Consider the following 19,474-nt stretch of genomic DNA (forward strand, 5'->3'; position numbering starts at 1 on the left):
TTTCTTTTACTGCTTGTAGTATTTTGTTCTTCCATGAAGGCCCAGCATAAGAAAGAAATGGAAAAAGTAAATGCCCAACATAGGAAAGAAATGGAATCCATAAAACAGATTCAAACAGATATCCAGGAGATTAAACACTCCATTGAAAGTGTACGCAACAGAATAAAAGAATGCGAAGATAGACTCTCAGATATAGAAGATAAGATTGCAGTCAGTGACCATGAAAAGAGAGGTCTCTTAAAAACAGTAAGGGATCATGAGAAATCGATCCAGCAACTCCTAGATGATGCAAAGAAAAATAACATAAGACTTATAGGAATACATGAAGTAGCAGGAGAAAATACAAATGACTTAAAAAAGCTGTTTGCAGAATTAATGATGGAAAACTTCCCCAACAGAGGGGAATAATTTGACATTCAGATAACTGAGGCATATAGGACCCCAACTAGCTACAATCAAAAAAAAATCTACACCTAGACATATATTTAAATTTTTTGAAGCTACTTTGAATGGGATTGTTTTCCCTGATTTCTTTTTTGGTGAGTTCATTGTTGGTATGCAAGGATGCTATTGATTTTTGTAAATGGATTTGTATATTGCCACTTTGCTAAAGAGTTCTGGTGGAATTTTGGGGGGGATTTTATATGTAAAAGATCATGTCATCTGCAAATAAGGGCTACTTGAATTCTTCCTTTCTTATTCATATCCATTTGTTTGTTTGTTTGTTTGTTTGTTTTTGGAACTGGGGATTGAACTTGCGTCCTTGCACTTGCAAGGCAGGCCACCGAGCCACTGAGCTAAATCCCCAGCCCTCCTTTTATTTTTTTTTTAATCTTGCTTCATTGCTGTGGCTAAAGTTTCAACTACTCTAATTGAAAGAAGAGTGGTGAAAATGGATGCCTGGGTCTTGTTCATGATTTTAGAAACAATGCTTTGTTTTTCTCCAGTAAGACATTGCCAGTAAATTTGTCATAAATGGCTTTTATCAGTTTGAGTTAAGGTCTTTCTGTATGTATTTTCTTCTGTGTCTTTTAGCCTTATTCCTAATTATTTTTCTTATTGTACTGTTTTCCATCTGGAATTTTGATTATACAAACGGTATATATTTTGATATTGTTCTACTACAAGTCTGTGAAAGTTTTTAAAGAGGTTTCTTTCTGTTCTTTTTTCCCCTGTTCAGATTGGGTAATCTTTATTGTTGTATCCATATTCTTTCCTCTTTTCTCTGTTCTACAATACTGAAAAAAGGACCAGAGTCCTCAATATTCATTATAAAAGTCCTCCCTTAATTCCTCTTGTCCTTATGGTTGCTTTACCCTCAAACCATCCCTTTTGTTTCTCCAGAAGACTCTCTTTGTCCTCCAGCAGGTGTACGAGGCACAGGACAGGGTATCTCCAGATATCCCCACACTTTTATCTGGTACTCTTTGTTTTCATTCCCATTTTACCCCTTCCCTTCTAATGAGCCTTCTAGTCAAATTCCTGAGCTTTTATTTTATATCTTGTATAAATGTGGGTTGCTTCTCAGTCTTTCCCACTGCCAGCTCAGTACTCCCTACCTAATCAGATGTCTGCTATCCTGTATTCAGAAATATGAATGTTTCTTTTCTCTCTGGCCATGAAGTTTATATGTTAAATCTTTATTTTGGTAGCACTTTAACTGAGAAAAAGTAATAAATTTGTGTATTCAAACTTCCATCTTTGTTTGGGAGTGAGGAAAAAAATGTGAACCTGAATTTTAAAATGTGCTCAGATATAAATTATAAATAATAGTTTATAATTGTTCTCTGATATATTTTAGGATGATATCCCCACTGGCATGCCATGTCTAGAGTCAGTTACCATAGGTGATGATATTTGGGATGAGAACTGGCTGAAAATGGGAAAGGAAGGTGATGCTGTCTCCCATCTGTTTACCTCAAGTCTTGGTGGAAAGAAACAGTATTCATCATGTGAAGAAATACCACAAAAGGTTAGATACTTAAGAGTAATACAAAGCAAATCACTGTTGTCTGAGCTTCAAGAAAGCTATTTATTTGGGAATTCAAAAGGATTTGTCAGACCATAATTCAAAGGATTTTATGACTTGTGTTTGTATGTGAATGACAGAGGTAGATAAGGGGACACAAGATGCAGCAGAAGAGCATAAATAGGCTTAATATGCATATCTGCTTTTCCAAGCATTATGGTTTTTGTTTCATCATTGGCTCTTAGTCCAGGCTTTACAATTATAAATAAACTATTTTCTCTAATTTTATTTTTGTTACATTAGTCTTGTAATATGACCATAGGGTTCTCCATTCAGAGTGTTGGCTAATATTATGCCTAGCTATATAGTTGAAATTTGTTTTCCACTGGTTAAAGCAGTAATACCTGTAGTTAAATAGCTCTGATATATGTATGCCTTTTAAGTACTAGATTATGAAAAATCAAGATGTGAAAATGGTATTAAATTCTCCAAATGGTTATATTTATTTTATGAGATCCAACTATTCAAAGGAGTTCAAGATACTGTATATAAGCCATTAAAGCAAGGAAGTTAATGCCTTTTTGTGTTTAATACACATTACTTCCTTACCTTTACTTTACCCATGTTGTACCTTTTTGGGGGATCATAAGTCACTATTTGTCAGTTTATTTTGTAGTTTTCTTTATAGGATTGTTGTTTTTCTCAACTCAAAGATAAATGGGATGATTTATGGCAGCCTTCAGGCCTTATGAATGGAATGAAAGTAGAAATTAAAAAACCAGAAGAGCTGAATTCTCAAAAAATAAATACTGATACAACCAAGATTGAAAAGGTAAATGTCCAATGAGTGTTACTGTGATAATTTTAAATACTTTGATTCTTAGGAAGTAAATTGTGATTGATGATTCCTCTTAGTGGTTGGTAGAATATATTTGTATAAAATATGTTGATTTTTCAAGTTAATTTTAATTAGTACATTCATTCATCACTTAGGAAAAATATGACTCTAGAATAGGGATAGAGGAGGTGGCAGTGGCAGCTGCTTATCTCATGGCAGCCAGAAGTACAACGAGAAAGAACTAGTGTCAGAGAGGAAGGGCCAGGATGGGATATAGTTTCCAAGGTCATGACCTGTTCTCTTCAGCTGGGTGCACTTCCTGATATGTCAAATTATGACCCCATCAGTGAATTAATCCACTGATGAAGTTAGAGCCCTTATGATCCAGTCACCTTCAAAAGCCCATCAGATAGCAACTAAGCCCCTGAAACATGGCCTTTGAGGGACATTTTAGATCCAAATATAATATTCATGTATCTTTAAGAAATAACAGCTTTAATCATACAACAGTGATCCATGCACACTCATGTTTTTAGCAGCACAACTTATAATAGCTAAATCTAGGAAACAGCCCATATGCCCATAAGTGAGTGAAAAGAAAGAAAATCTTTTTATGCACAATGGAGTATGACTTACCATAAAAAAGGATAAACTTGAGACATTTTTAGGTAAATGGATGCACTTTGAGAACATAATTTTAAGTGAAATAAATTGGACACATGTTTGAATATCGCATTGTTCCTCTGGTATGAGAACCCCAAAGGATAAATAAGGACCAAAGTGGAGGATAGATATGGGGAAGAAGGAAGGAAATGTTCAAATGAGAAGGGGAACAAGGGAGTGGGGAGGGGAAAGGAAAGGAAAGGAATAGGGTTGTAAAAAACTAAAGAATGGGAGGGGAAAATAACAGCTTTATTGAAATATAATATGTCATTATAATGTACAATTTGATTGCAGAGTTGTATAGTCATCACTATAATCCGTTTTATAACATTTTAAACACCCCAGGAAAAATATCTCCATACCCTTTAGCAGTTATACCCCTTCTGCATCTTCCCACAGCCTTAAGCAACTACTAATTTGTCTACTTTCTTACAGATTTGCCTGTTCCAGACATTTTCCAAAAATACCATACCATACTATATATGCTGTTTTGTTGTTTTCAAGGTTCATCCATATTGTAGATTTTTTAAACATGTTTGTCTCGCAAGCTGGTGAGAACATATTAAACTGGGTATTGAAGCCAGAGCCTTCACACTGAGCCAGATCCCTACCCTATTTATTTATTCATTTAGTTAGTTAGTTAATTTTTGAGACAGGATCTCACTAATTTTCCTAGGCTGGGCTTGAACTTGTCATCCCAAACATACTGGGATTACATGCATAGATTACCCTGCTCAACTAAGCACTTCATTTTTAATGACTAAATAATATTCCATTGTACAGTATAATGCATTTTATTTGTTCATCGGTTCATGGGAATTTGGGCTGTTTCCACATTTTGACTGTTATGAATAATGCAGCAGAGAACATTCAAATACAGATTTGTGTGGAATTGCTGGGTCATATGAACTCTGTTTGTAGCTTTTTATGGAATTACTAGTTTCCCAAGGCAGCTAAACCATTTTATATTCTTTCCAGCAGGGATGAGGGCTCCAGATTCTCCATTTTTACCAATACCTAGTGGGTATGAGTGTATTTCATTATTGTTTTGACTTGCACATCCCTGATGGTTGATGGCAAGAAAAGCTGTTAAGTGTCCTTATTATGGAAAAATGTCTTTTCAGATCCTCTGCCCATTTGTAAGTGTGTTGTCTTTTTATTCGAGTGTAAAGTGAAATACTTTATTACATGTTCTGTATCAAATAAGATGGTTTTCAAAATTTTCTACCATTGTCTTGGCTGTCTTTTCACTTTCTAGATGATGTCCTTTTCAGCATAAATTTTTTTCATTAAGTCTAATTTTTTCTTTTGGTTACTTGAACTTTTGATGTCACATCTATAAATCAATGCCTAATCCAAGGTTTCAAAGATTTGCACCTGGCTTTCTAATAAGAATTTTATAGTTTGAGCTCTTACATTTAGGCCTTTGATCCATTTTGAGATAATTCTTGTCATGGTGTAAGATTAAGGTCCCAGCTTCCCTCTTTTGCATACCAAGATCCAGTTGTTCAAGTACTAAATATTGAAAAGAGGATTCTTTTCTCATGAATTATTTTCCCATATTTGTCAAAAGTTAGTTGACCATAGATTAGTTTATTTCTGGATTTTCAAATCTGTTGTTTGTGTGTGTCTCCATATGTCAGTAATTATCTTGTCTTAATTGAGTTTTTAAAATAAGTTTTGAAATAAGGAAGTATGAGTCCTCAAAACTTTTCTCTCCATAGTTTTATAATACTTTCTTGTGAGGAGTATTTAAGAAGGTAAAATAATTCTTCACTGTGTCATGAGCTTCTGAAGATATTCTTAAGGAATATTTTCTTAAAGTTGTCTTTACCCCCTTTTCTGTTCCTACTCTAAGACAACAGACTACTTGCCTTATTTCACTTTGGAGATGCAACTAATTTAACTTTTAAATCAAGTCATTAGTCTTCTTCATAGATTTCATTATGACATGTTCTATACTATACAGCTTGTACTCTTAGTTGAGTACATCCCTGGTAAGGTGGAATTCCATGTTATTTCTGTTGTTGAGGATCCCAACTATCCTAGACCCCAATGTGTATAGTAGTACCTTAAGAAATGTTAGGAAGGTTTTTATCATGAATGGGTGTTGAATTTTGTCAAATGTTTTTTCTGTTTCTATTGAGAGGATTGTATAGTTTTTGTTCGTGACTTTGTTAATATAGTGTATTACATTTATTGACTTACATATGTTGAACCATCCTTGCATCCCTGGAATAAATCTGACTTGGTCAGGATGTATGATCTTCTTTATGATCCTCTGTATTCTGTTTGCTAGTATCTTATTAAGGATTTTGCATCTATATTCATTAAGGAGATTGGCTTGTAGATCTCTTTTTAAGTTGGGTCTTTCCCTGGTTTGGGAATCAAAGTGATACTTGTTTCCAGGAATGAATTTGGAAGTATAGCTTCCCTTTCAATGTCATTGAAAAGTTTGAAGAGTAAAGGCAATAGTTCTTCTCTAAATGTCTTGTAAAATTCAGCAGTGAATCCATCAGGACCTGGGCTTTTCTTTGTTGGTAAATTTTTAATTACATTTTCAATTTCACTGACTGTAATCGGAGTGTTTAGAATGTTTTTATCTTCTTTGTTCAACTTTGGTAATTCATAAGTGTCTAAAAATCTGTCCATTTCTTCTGTGTTTTCCAATTTATTAGAGTACAGGTTCTCAAAGTAGGTATTAATGATCCTCTGGATTTCTGTTGAATCTGTTGTGACTTCCTTTTTCATTCCTGATTGCATGGATCTGAGCCTTTTCTTTCCTTTTTTTGATAAGATTAGCTAAGGGTTTATCGATTTTATTTATTCTTTCAAAAAACCAACTCTGATTCATTTATTTTTTGTATCATTTTCTTAGTTTCCATTGCATTGATACATTGCATTGTTCTGCTCTAATCTTTATAATTTCCTCTCTTGTTTGAGCTTTGGGTTTTTCCTTGCTCTTGTTTTTCTAGTAGCCTAAGATTCATCATTAGGTTATTTATCTGAGCTCGCTCTGTTTTCCTAGCATGGGCATTCAGTGCTATGAATTTTCCACGTAGAACTGTTTTCATTGTGTCCCATAGATTCCTGTATATTGTATTAGCATTTTCATTTATTTGTAAAAAATGTCTGATTTCTTCCTTAATTTCCTCTGTGATCCACTGATTGTTCAGGAGAGTGTTGTTCAATTACCATGTGTTTGTGAAGTTCCTGTGGTTTCTTGTGCTATTGATCTCCAGCTTGATTGCACGATGATTGGATAATATACAGGGGGTAACTTCGATTCTTTTGCATTTATTCAGGAAGGGCCAGAGATTTAGCTCAATGATTCTGCTGCCTGTCTTGCAAGCGTAAAGTCCACAGTTTGATCCCCAGTACCAAAAAAAAAAAAAAAGAGAGGGAGAAAAGAAATGTTAGGAAGACCTTGCACTTTATTTCAGGCCCTTGTAGGTTTGCATTGAGCTTGTGTATGTATAGCTTTTTTATAGCATAAAGTGTTTATTACAAGTTCTAGAGACTTGGCAATTTATGAATACATTTCAGTATTGAAATACAGTAATATTTGTATTGCCAAGTATAGTGCTAGACTAAGTGGCTTATATTTCCATCAACAGATGAATTGATAAGGAAAAGGTGGTATTATACACAGTGGAGTAGTACTCTACCATAAAGAAAAACTTGAATCGATGTAGGAAAATGAACATATCTTGAAATCATAGTGCTAGAGCTTTAAAATTGCCTAGTTTCTGTTATATGCAAAACCCAAAATATAATTAGAAAAATAAAAGATAGATAATAGAAAACAGGGAGCACTTTCCAAATGGAGGGGAAAGGAGATGAAAAAAGAATTGTTATATAATGTTCATGTACCAACTCCCCACAAGTAATATAATTAAAATGTACTACAAACATGTACTAATGAAATATAAAAAACTTAAAAGGGGAAGTTTGATAAAAATATTTAAAATATTATATATAAAAATATTTACTTAGCTTTTTTGAAAGAACTTGGTGATACTTAGCCTCGTTTCAAATGAGGATAAACTTTAAAAATTGAATATGTAAGTTGTGTTAACTAAGCAAAAATTTGAATCCATCTTTGTTTCCTAAAATAGTATATTGGATAGCCCAGTGTAACTATCTGGGGTTTAAGAATTTAAGTTTTCTGCAAAAAAATTATACATATAGCCATTTATATATTATATAATTGTATAAGTAACATTCATTCCAGTCTTTGAAAATGAGGTGCTGTATTTTTGCCACAGAAGGAACCTTTATTGATATTAAATGTCTATTACACTGAGTCTGAAAAAGATGCAAACTAAATTTTATATTTGTACAGTTGTTGTTTCAGTTTGCTCCTGGACTGTAAACTACTTAAGTTTGTTACAGCTTGGTCATGGGGTACATACTAGTGGTACTAATGCCAGCTGTCATCATGGGGTTTCACATGTTATACACACTTTAGCAGTGACTGTATCATAGGAAGCTAGATCTAGTTTGTAATGGTTAAAATTGGGCACTACATACACTTAGCTCAAGTGCAGTCTCTGGGAAGTAACTCTTACCTCATTACTTCTGAGGTCTGCCTTTGTATTCTCCCAGCATTCATTCACTGTGCAGAATAGAGCTGATGCCTTCTTTCATGTATGTTATATATATATGCTGCTTCCCTAGGGGAACTGATGTCCACAGGGATAAGGATCATATCTTCCTGGGAGGTGGTGGGATAGAGCACAGAGAACAAGGACTGGCTTGAGCTCAGATCTACCCGCTGCCCTTTACTGATAGCTTAATCTCTCTGTAATAAGCATTATGCTAAGTGAAAGCTATACCACCTACCTAGAATGGTTGTTCTGTTTAAATTAAACACATGCAAATAACAGTGTCTGCGAGGAAGTGCTCAGTGAATGTCATTTCTCATGTCCTGCCACTCCTCCTTAGCTGTGTACAGTAGCACTCAGTACCAGGTTTACCTGTAGTATGTCTTCGATAAAGAGTACTTAACTTGATATTAATTTGGAAAAAAGGATTGCTTTTCCTCAAGATTGCCTAGGTTCTAAAGTGAGTTTTTCCTTATGAAAAATATTTGCATTTTGCATATAATAAAACAAAAATGGTTTAATTCTTGTTGTCCTAACACTTCTCCGTACCTTCACCCTTTTTCTGCCATTTTGCAGGAAATAGATTTGGAAGAGTCTTTGGATTCTTCCACATTGCCCAAACTGGAAGAGTTTTACATCTCTTTTATTCAGTCACAGCAGTCAGCAGAAGGGAGCCATTTTGAACCTAACAGCTTTCTTACTCAGCCACAGCAAATCCGGCTATCCACAGCAATATCCAGTTCAACTCCTACAGTGCTTGACACCCCACAAAAGGACTCTGCTTCTGGTAGGTTTACATGTACTGTGTGTGCTCACAATTGACATAGAATATTTTGCCATGGTGTTAAAAACGTTGATCTCTTTCAGAATATATTTTGAAAGATTGCCAGCTTTGCCATGTATCTCAGGTCCTCATCTTATTTTAGGGCTCAGTTGTTCCCTTTAGCTTTGTCACTCTTCTCTTTTTCATTGTTTTTTTATTTCAGGAGTTTCACATTTATGTAAGAAAAATTTGTTAGTTTTTATATGTGTGGACCTTTATTGACAAATGTGTACAATCATGGTATAAAACATTTTCATCAGCTTGGAAAACTGTGACAATCCCTCTGACAGCTTGCTGGCCTCTGGCACTGCATTTTCCCTTCCCTAGAATAACATAGTACTGTATGTAGTTTATATCTAGCTTCTTTCACTTATACAATAGCAGTTCTTTTTATTCAATGTTTATCTACAAGTGGTAATCATTTAAAGTGTTTCTGGTATAGTGGATAGGTAGAGGCATATTACTGTAGTTTTAATTTGCATTTTCCTAGATGCCATAATGTTGACCATCTTTTTATGTGCTTATTTGTGGTTCATATATCTTCTTTAGTTAAGTGGCTGTTCAAATTTTCACTTTTAAAACTGGGTTATCTTCTTATAAAAGTTCTTTATTCTGGATGCAGATCCTTCGCCAGATCTCTCTAGTTCTCTCTGTGTGTATGTGTGTGCATGTATGTATTATGTATATGTGTGTGTGTGTGTGTGTGTGTGTGTATGTGTGGTTTTATTCCTCCAGCCTATGGCTTACCTTAACAGCATTATTAGAAGAGCAAAAGCATTAATTTTGATCAAGTCTATTTGATATTTTATAACACAAGTTTAGCTTTTTCTACATCTATTGAGATGATTGTGTTGTTTTTAAAAATGATTATAGGCTAAATTTCAGCTAACCTTGGACCCTTGTAGTAATGCCCTCATAGTCATGAGGTACTGTCTATTTAATACTTCATTCTCTTTGTTAAAATCTTAAGAATTGTTATGACTATGTTTGTGAAAAATATTTTCCTATAGCTTTTGTTTTGTTTGTAGTGTTTTTGGTTTCAGTATCTAGCACAGTGGTGGCAAACCTGTGGCACACATGCTGTATCAGACACTCACAACCCTCTCTGTTGGCACGCAAGTCAAGACACCCCAACAGCTGAGCATCCAGGTTTAATTGCTGTGGTGGCAGTTTGCAATCTATAAGTTGATTTTGAGTTTGAACTCTCAGTCTCTAAAAAGTTCATTATCACTGACCTAGACAATGCTGCCCTCAGAATAAAGTGGGAAGGATCCCTTTCTCTTCTCTGGAAGAGTTTGTGTGTAATTGGTATTATTTCCCTTAAATGTTTGGTAGAATTCAACATTGAGACTCTCTGGACTTGGAATTTTCTTTGAAGGAAAGTCTTTATCATATGTCTTTAATAGAGATGATGTTATTTAGGTTATCGATTTCTTCTTGAGTGGAATATTGCCTCTAATCTCTAAGATCTGTTAGTATAAATTACTGGTATTGTTCCCTTATTTAATACCTGTAGAATCTTAGTGATACATATATGCTCCCGATCCTGATATTGGTAATTTGTGCTACCTTTTATTCTTCTGATCTCAGTGTGCCTGAATAATTTTTTATCTATTTTATTGATCTGAGACAAACAATTTCAGATCCTTGATAATTCCTTGTTGTTTTTGTGTTCTATTTAATTGGTTTCTGCATTGATTTTATTATTTCTTTCCTTCTGCTTACTTTAGGCCTAATTTTGTCGTCTTCTAATTTTTCAATTTGAAACCTTAGATCATTTATTTTACAGCCTTTTCTTTACTAATACAAATGACACAGACTTCCCTCTGATTCTGCTTTAGCTATAGCTCATGGATTTTGGATGTGTTGTTCTCATGTTCATTTGGTACAAATTACCTTCTAACTTTCCTTGTGAATGTTCCTGTCTCCAGTTATGAAGAATAGTGGTCCCCAACTTTTTTAGCACCAGAGACTGGTTTTTCCACAGACTTTGAGGGCGTTGGGTTCAGGATGACTCAATAACATTTATTGTGTACTTTATTTGTATTGTTACATTGTGATATATAATGAAATAATTATACAACTCACCACATGCATATGTACTGGGAGCCTGAACTTGCTCTCCTACAACAAGGTGATCCTGACCATGATGGAGACACTGACACTCAAAGTGTTGTTTATGTCCACTCTACTCAGCAATATTGTGAGCATTATAGTTCTATGATCAGAATTTCACTTTTAACTACAGTCCCCGTTAAGTCCTTCTTTATATAACTTATCGCTAATGCAAGCAAAATAGAGCACATACTGCTGCTAGATGCTAAAGATGCAAAGTTGAATGAAAGATTGGAATTATGCTCACTTTTTCTCTTTTTGAAATCCATGTTAAGATAGCAGTGGCAATTTGTGAAGAGTTTGCATGGTAGGTGGCACAGTGAGCTTGTGCCAGAACATTAAATCAATTGCAGGTACACTGCTGCATACATTGTTTAGATCACCTGGATTTTTTTTTTTCAAAGCAGGATTTTCTTGAAGAAAGCAGTGTCTTGGCTTAGATGTCATCAAAAACTTGAACTGTAGGAAGACAGTAAATAGTCATACCAGCTACTTTGGGTAGCACTGGTCTAGAGTACTTACCTGAGCACGCCTAGCTTCCCCTCCATGACCTTTAGGAGCTATGGGACATTGGAGTTCCAGAAATTTCATTTCATTTAAAGGATTATTTCCTCGTAGTTAAAACTAATGTCCAAGGCCGTCGTTTTATGGCTAACTGGCTTTTGGTACTTGTTAGCAATCAATTTGGTATGGTTTTTATACTGGACCCACTTTGGCAATAGAGAATGCTTGCTTGTAGACACCATTTGTTTTTTGTTTTTTTTTTTAGAACTGAGTGAATTCTGGCACAAGCTCACTGTGCTAGAAGAAAGTAGGAGAGCTTGTGGGCTCTTTAGGGTTTGACTTTATCCAGTTGACGGCACTCCTATGAAGAATGTTCCCTGTGTTTATGAGTGCGTTCCCCCTTCTCTCAGCTCTCATCTTGATAAGAACGCAGTATTCTCAGCATGTGATTCTCCCTCCCCATCTCCTCTTTGTTTGCTGACTTGTTTCCGAGCCTCATTCCCTGACTGGCCATTGGAAATTGTCCCCACCCAGCAGAAAATAATGTAGTACATGTTGGTAAAGAGCTGGAATAGTAGGAGTGAGAAAGCAATGAATCTGAGAACCCCTTGAAAAGACTCTCGTGTTTCTTTTTTAGTAGGAAGCTCTCCAGGGAGCCGAAAGAATCAAGATTTTTCCAGCAGTTCTATTCCAGCATTCAAGGACAAGAGTCAAGGATCTATGGACCAACTGTCTTTTATTTTGTCTCCAGAGCACAAGATTTCTCAGAAGCTCTACATTCCTCGAAGCACAGCCACTGCTGCCTTAGGGGCTGCTGCACGGTTAGCTACCTCCAGGAGCTTCCTGCGTTGGTACCCGACTGTGAAAGGGATGGAAGCATGAGGGAAGGGGGAAGAGTTTAAAGAGTAGTATTTGGTAGTTGATATGTTTATCTGTCTCTGACTACATGTAGCTTTATTATGCTAACTGACCATTTTGGTGTATAAGTATTGATGTTTAATGTTTTTATTTTTACTGTTTTTATTTTATTCTGTATGATTGTCTCACCTTTTTTTAAGGTAGTAGTTTAAAGGATTTTCTGTTTATTATTCTTGTACATATCATGACATTCAATGAAAACTGAAAAACTATATTTAGCAAGTCAAAAATATTCTATCTCCAAAAAAGGATGTCTGAATTTCAGGGCCACTGCTTTCTATCTAATTTGAAACCTTTGATATCATAGATAAGATCCACACCCTGAAACTTTGGTCATAGAAGTACTTTTACATTTAAAAAAAAAAACTCTTAGCCAGGCATAGTGTCACGCACCTGTAACCCCAGCATTTGGGAGGCAGGAGAATTGCTGCAAGTTCAAGGCCAGATTGGAATAACAAGACCCTGTATAAAAATATATATATATTCTCACTATGAGCAAATTTCTGAAACATAGCTGAAGCCATCTCTATAGTTAACACAGTACTCAGGAACCTTAATGTAGCAACAGTGGTATTATTTAAGCCTATGTAACATATTGTCTAAGTTGTACTTTGTGAAATGTTATATGACATTCTGTTGAACTCATAAGTGAGCTTGAGCCCAGGATTTTGAGGACAACTTGAGCAACATAGCAAGACCTTGTCTCAAAAATATAAAGATCCAGATTCACCTATTATTCCAATGTATCTGTAAGAATGACGATCCATTGACAGACAAAGACTTACCCTGGAAACAGTGTTCATAAGTTCCAAACATATCAGATTTTTTTTTTGCATTACTGGAGATTGAACTCAGGACCTCATGCATGTTAGGCAAGTGCTCTTCCACTGAGCTATGGCCTCAGCCCTATATCAGACATCTTTATTGGAGAGTTTCATAAATTGTCAGTGAAGAGTTAAATGCTATATGTGACACTCAACTTTAAAGGAACTTGACAAAGCTCTGGTTTTCATATAAGTTTAAGTAATTATCCATCATTTGTTTTTAGAGAAAAGTTCATTCTTAATACTTCAGATGAGCACTTACTGGGTTTGAAATAATCTAGTCGAAGCAGTATGTTAGAAGTAGAAGGGTTTACAGAAAGACATATTTATAGTACATTAAATTGTAACCTTCTTTATAATAGCACCCAAGTAACAGGAGGATCTCTGCCAAAACTGGGTAGCCTGTTCGTAAGTTTGACAATTGGTTTCATAACCTGAAAAGGACTAATTTTATACTTTGCAAGTTAAAAGGGATTGTGGAATAACTGTGTTAAGGCTTTGTCAGGGTCACAGCTTTTTGCAAATAAAGAGACAGTGATTTAGACAGAGCCATCCTGAACTGATGAGTTTCACCACCCTTTGAAAGAAGCCTGTTTAGTAATTAATAGCTAACATCTCATATGAGGAGAGTGATGAATGAACATTTGAAAAGCTTGTACATTTTGACTACTTGTTTGGCTAGGCCAGCCAATCTAGTAGTCTGTTTACCTACCTTGTCCCTAAAATATGGGCTTTATTTGGTGAATTTTCAAGGCATCAAGTTTAATAGATTGTTTGAAAATTAATAAATAGGTTTCTTATATAGGTAAATGCAATAAGAAGTGTACAAAAAAATACATAGATGAGCTACAGGTGGGGGCATATGCCTGTAATCCCACCTTCACAGGAGATTGAAATGGGGATTGCAAGTTTGAATCCCACCTGGACAACTCAGTAAAACCATGTCTCAAAAAAGTAGAATGGGGATATAGCTCAGCGATAGAAGACCTCTGGGGCTGATCCCTGTCCACAAAGTATAGGTTGACATCCACACTTTCAACATGTGTGATGATAAAGGAGCTACCTGCAGTAATGCAGACCTCACACATGTGAGATGCCAATTGCTCATTTCAAGGCATAGGAATGACTGGAGATTTCTGGCCTGCATTCAGCCTGTGTCTAACCTAGTGACTTACAATTATCCAATTTTGATCTAGGAAGGACCTCAAGTGAGGAAATATGAAGCCTAGAAAGACTGACTGACCTGTACTCACACAGCTTGAATTCCCATGCCTGCTGACTTTACAAAAAAAATATTGCATTTCTACCTTGTTTAACTTGATTTGTCCCAGAAGACACACATTTAGTAGAGCAGTCCAAAGGAATGGTGCTTTTTATAGCTGAAGAAAACTCTTGTAGGTAGGGAAGTATTCTTGAACAATTTAATAGTGGGAAATTCTACAGCCAAATAATATGAAAAAGAGGCATCATAAAGAATGAAAAACCAACATCTTACAAATAAATCTTTCTGAAGCTTGCTATAACATTTATAGTACATAACAAGGCTTTTCTAACATTTTAATATTTTCAGACTCATATGGCTAGCATTCACAATATTCATAATCGTGTAGGAGCTATCACTAGACACTGAAAATGCTTTTATTTCCTAAATCCCATCTCCTCTATTCTCCAGATCTTGACCTTTTCCAAGGAATCAACCAAAGTACCATAAAGTGAAACTACATGTGTTTAACTGCATTCCCAACAAGTAGGTGTCACTTCTCTCAGTCACCAGTGTTTTGGATCATTGGCCTACTAGAACCAGAATCCTTGTAAACACTGCCTTTTTAACTCTGTACACATAAAATGTTAACTGTCCAGAAAAGGACTTTTATAATACTTAGTCATACCACTTTTCATGTGAATTTGAGCATTGAGCCATATGACAAAACTGAGTAGAGAATGTATTCACAGCTAAACCTTTTGGGGTTATATAGTTTTCAGTAAAATGCTTAAAAATCTATAGTCATAAGCTCTTTTATGATTCTGTTAAATAATTTTAATTTATGAAAAATGGGTATAGGAATGTTAACTTGATTATTCTTGATGCAATTTAGATAAATTATCTGATGAGGAAAACAAGTTTATGACTATCTCTGTCCTCAATTTTGTTTGCAAACCTAATGGTAGGTTATTGGGATCAAGAAACAATGATTAATCTTTGGAGGTTGTAACACCATTTTGTTTGATTTAAATATCAGTGAAGTTGGAAGTTTGTTTTGTCAAAAATGTCTAGGTGCTTATTTTTATTGTATTGATTCTATAGGAAATGAAGATTTCACTTGAGTATGAGACCCAAAAACCTTTAGTTGAATAAATATAAAATTTGTGTGGATGGAAAACAAAGTTGACACTCTTCTTGACTAAGTCATTTATATTCATTTTTTGGCATGACTGCTTCATTTTTAATGAAGGTTTTTACAAACTTTTGCTGCATTGTAGATAAGTACTTTTATTCCATGAAACTGAAAATTCACAAGGCCATTAAGTTCTTGGCAGCTGCATTTCAAAAACTTGTTTTCATGTTTGTAGGAACATGCCAAGCCATTCTAAGGCATCATCCAGGTTGTAAAACTCCCATTTGACAGTAGTCTATAAACCAAACAGCAAACCCAATCCCATGTTGCTGCTGTCATTCAACACACTTTTAATTGTCTCCTTCTCATCTTTATTCCACATTTAGAGCCTTTGCTGCAGTCCAGAGAAGATTATTCCCAGATGGTTCTCAAATTCCCTAACTTCTGAAAGTGTTACTCCACTTAACCACAAGTTGAAGTCAAAGACTGAATTTGTTCTATTCAGGAACATTGACAATTCAAGAACAAATGGCAAAGCATTTGTAACTGCAGTGTTATTACTCTGATGAAAAAAGTCTCTTCTGTTGCTATGTATACAAAACACCTTTCAGTTAAATATGACTGTGTATCATTTCAGTTACTAATATGCAAGGAATATTGCCCAGGGTGTTCCATAATTCCTCTCCATGATACTTTGCTCATAGATAACTTCTCCTTGGCCAGAGCCAAAGTATTTTTTCCTTTCTGAATTTTAAAAGTAATAACTGTGCTTTTTTGTTCTGGAGTAGAACAGTTAAACTGAGAGTGGGACATTCTGGTACAATTAAGTGGTAATGTCCTTTTTACATTCCATATTTTAGGCAGTGGAACATCTGTTTATGAACAAGTAGACTGTTCTGTAGCAACTTTTTCAGCATTTATGTCAGATTTATCTTTACTGAGGTGTTTACATTCAGAAACAAAAAATAATTTGGTGGTCTTTAGCTTCTACTTGGAATTATCCAGTAGTTGATTTTATCCAGATTAATGAAGCTCAGCAAAGTTGCCTCAAAAACTTGAGAAAAGAAGTGACTTTACAAATAAAATCCAAATCAGCTTTAGCAAACATCATGTAATTATTAGTATATCTGCATCCTTGTATACTGGCTTTGCTTTGGATCTTTTCAGATTTACAGAGTAATGCAATACAATATTTGTGATATGAAATCTAGCTTTTGATAGCCAAAGAAGAAATCCTACAGTATTTTTGTCAAGTCTCTCAGCCAAGTTGAAAGAAATTAACCCTCATGTATACTACTTTGTCCTTGTTACTTCTTACAAGCATAGGGCCAAGGAATAGCTCTGTTAAGTCCATTTGAGCAACTTGAGGATAGGATAAGGTATTAAGCACAAGTCTTTGTTCTAGAACTTAGTACTGGATTAGTGAAACATAATACTGGGCAGACCTTAACAGCCCATCCCCAGACCCACCTGTGGATGGAGCCTCTGGAACAGCTCAGGTACAAGGGGAAGATTCAGAACCCTAGTCTATCAGACTTCTATTCCAGCTCACATCACCTGTAACTGGTTGCAGCAGTCTTGGGCTACAAGTCCACCTCAGCAATAGGCAACCTATAGAAATGTGGATCTTGGCCCTACCCCATTGTTGGACTGGTCTTTCCAGGCTGTAGGCTCAGCATTAGTGGACACAGACATGAGATAAGGAGCTTGGGGCTGATCGTTATGACTGTCTAGAACCAAGTGGAAATTCTGCAGTGTCTGAACCAGTCAGTGACCCTGGACAAGATATCTGAGCCTACTGTGAGCTGAGGGAGGGAACTGGAAAAGACTACTCTTAAGTACTTTCCTATTACGTTCCAAATAAGTGTATGTGAAAAGAACCTGGGGTTAGATAGCTCTCTAGTGCAGAAATAGTTGTAATACACAGCTGTTAGAACAGCAGACTTCTGACAAATCTGAACTTGGGTGCCATCCACTACTGAAACTGAAAATAACCATAGGCTCAAAGACAATAAGCAACCTGATTAGAATTTCTGGAAAGATAGGAACAAAGCTAGATTATGAAGACAAATTCTTAATCCTTCAATGCCCAGACAACATCATACACCAACAAGCATCAAGAGCTCTCATGAAATCATGACCTCATCTCATTCTAAGAACAAGGTTCCCATCTGATCAGGGAGTAATCAGCATGGGAAAACTCAAGAGAATTCAAAACAAGCTGAAGGAAACATGACCTTGAAGAAAAACATACTCAACAGTGGTGGCACACGTGTTGTTTTGTTTTTTAGTTTTTTAACAAAAGGTTGCTAATGTAGAGTCTTTTCTAAACTAAATATCTCTATTTCACTGTTGGCTCTTTGTAATAAGTTGGTTTTGGGTTGCAGTTTGTTACTCATGGTTCACCATCGCTGCTATAACAGAAACTTAAGATGGAAGCAATTCTAAATAATCAGAACTTCCTGAACTGACACTCAGTGAAATTAAAAACACAATAGGAAGGATCAGAGATTCAGCTCAGTGGCACTGCACCTGCCTTGCAAGTGCAAGGTCCTGAGTTCGATCTCTAGTGCCAAAACAAAACAAAAACAAAAAATACAATAGGAAGCATCAATAGCAATATAGCTTGAATGGACAAAAAAGAATGAGCTCAAGACAGGCTATTTAAACTTATACCGTTGGAAGAAGAAGAAATGAAATTTTACAGGCACTTTGGGGCAATATTGAAAGTGCAGATTTTTGGGGTTATTGGAGTTCAAGAAGGATTTACCAAAGGAATAGAAAGTTTATTTAAAAGCATCACATAATCCCAGCACTCAAAAGAGACTGAGGCAAGAAGATCGCCATGGGCCTGAGACAAGCCTGGACTACATAGCAAGTTCAAGATCAGCCTGAACTACACAGGGAAACTCTCTAAAAACAACAACAACAAAATCACAGAAAACTGTCCAAACCCAGAAAAGGAAACAGGTTCAGGAAGTTAGGTTCACCAGTCCAATGTAACTCAACCAAGTCTACCCCAAAACACAAAGATGAAAGAAAAGAGAAGAAGGACATTCCTAAACAAAAGATGACAGACTATAAATCCACCAAAACTTTTCCAGAGAAATACTAGAAGTTCTTCAAACTGAAAGAGACGCTAATGTTTAAGAAAACATAGGAAGGTATAAAGCTCCCTAGTGAAAGTAATTACACAAATGCAGAATGTTTGATCATACTATGTTGTATAAACTATCTTTAGCACAAAAACTAAAAAAATAATTAGTAAGATAAGTAATATACTCAAGTATAAAGAGCAAAATAAAAAATATTTTTTTGGAGGTAGGAAAGAGATCTGGGAGTAGAGGGAGAGTGGAGAGAGAGGAGAAGAAAGCAAAGTAAAAAGAATAAGATGTAATATATAATTCCCCATAATGAGTGTATTCATTATGTATTGCAAACATACTAATTGGAAAGAAGAGATAAGCAATATGGAAAGATGTAAGGTGAAATACCAAAAACTCAAAATGTGGGGAGGAACAGGGCCAGGGATTTGGCTCAGTGGTTCCACTGCCTGTCTCTCAAGCACAAGGGCCCGAGTTCAATCCCCAGTACCAAAATGGGAGGAATGGAATACAAATAGTTTTCTTATTAATATATTTTCTCATGGTCTTTTGTTTCTGTTTGTAACTTTATGTTAAGCTGCTATCATTTAAAAATAGTTTTGTTAAAACCAAAGGAGGTTTGTATAAGCCTCGTGGTAATCACAAAGTAAAAATTATAATATATCAAAAATAAGGAGTGTGCCAGTGATTTAGCTCAGTGGTTCTGCCACCTGCCTCACAAGCACAAGGACCTGAGTTCAATCCCCAGTACAAAAAAAAAAAAAAAAAAAAAA

The 19,474-nt window shown here is 35.5% G+C and overlaps 1 protein-coding gene across 12 annotated transcripts in view; it reads left to right on the forward strand.

Annotated features, from left to right (window-relative positions):
- Positions 1 to 16,310, forward strand: part of Tdrd5 (tudor domain containing 5) — an 89,085-nt gene extending 72,775 nt beyond the window's left edge. For 6 of the 12 annotated variants that reach the window (XM_010630245.1, XM_010630251.1, XM_010630249.1 and 3 more), the window contains 5 exons: positions 1,802 to 1,972; positions 2,658 to 2,801; positions 8,654 to 8,864; positions 12,157 to 12,434; positions 14,934 to 15,231. In XM_010630245.1, the coding sequence (XP_010628547.1) occupies positions 1,802 to 1,972; positions 2,658 to 2,801; positions 8,654 to 8,864; positions 12,157 to 12,401 (771 nt within the window). In that variant the 3' untranslated portion in view covers positions 12,402 to 12,434; positions 14,934 to 15,231. Of the gene's footprint in view, positions 1 to 1,801; positions 1,973 to 2,657; positions 2,802 to 8,653; positions 8,865 to 12,156; positions 12,435 to 14,933; positions 15,232 to 15,566; positions 15,599 to 15,983 lie in introns of those variants that run through there. The other 6 variants (XR_781435.1, XR_781436.1, XM_010630247.1 and 3 more) reach the window with 6 other exon arrangements.
- Positions 16,311 to 19,474: the final 3,164 nt, after the last annotated feature.

This window comes from Fukomys damarensis, unplaced genomic scaffold (genome assembly GCF_012274545.1).
Source record: "Fukomys damarensis isolate Sample0158 unplaced genomic scaffold, DMR_v1.0_HiC HiC_scaffold_11, whole genome shotgun sequence".
In the NCBI taxonomy this organism is placed as follows: Eukaryota; Metazoa; Chordata; class Mammalia; order Rodentia; family Bathyergidae; genus Fukomys; species Fukomys damarensis.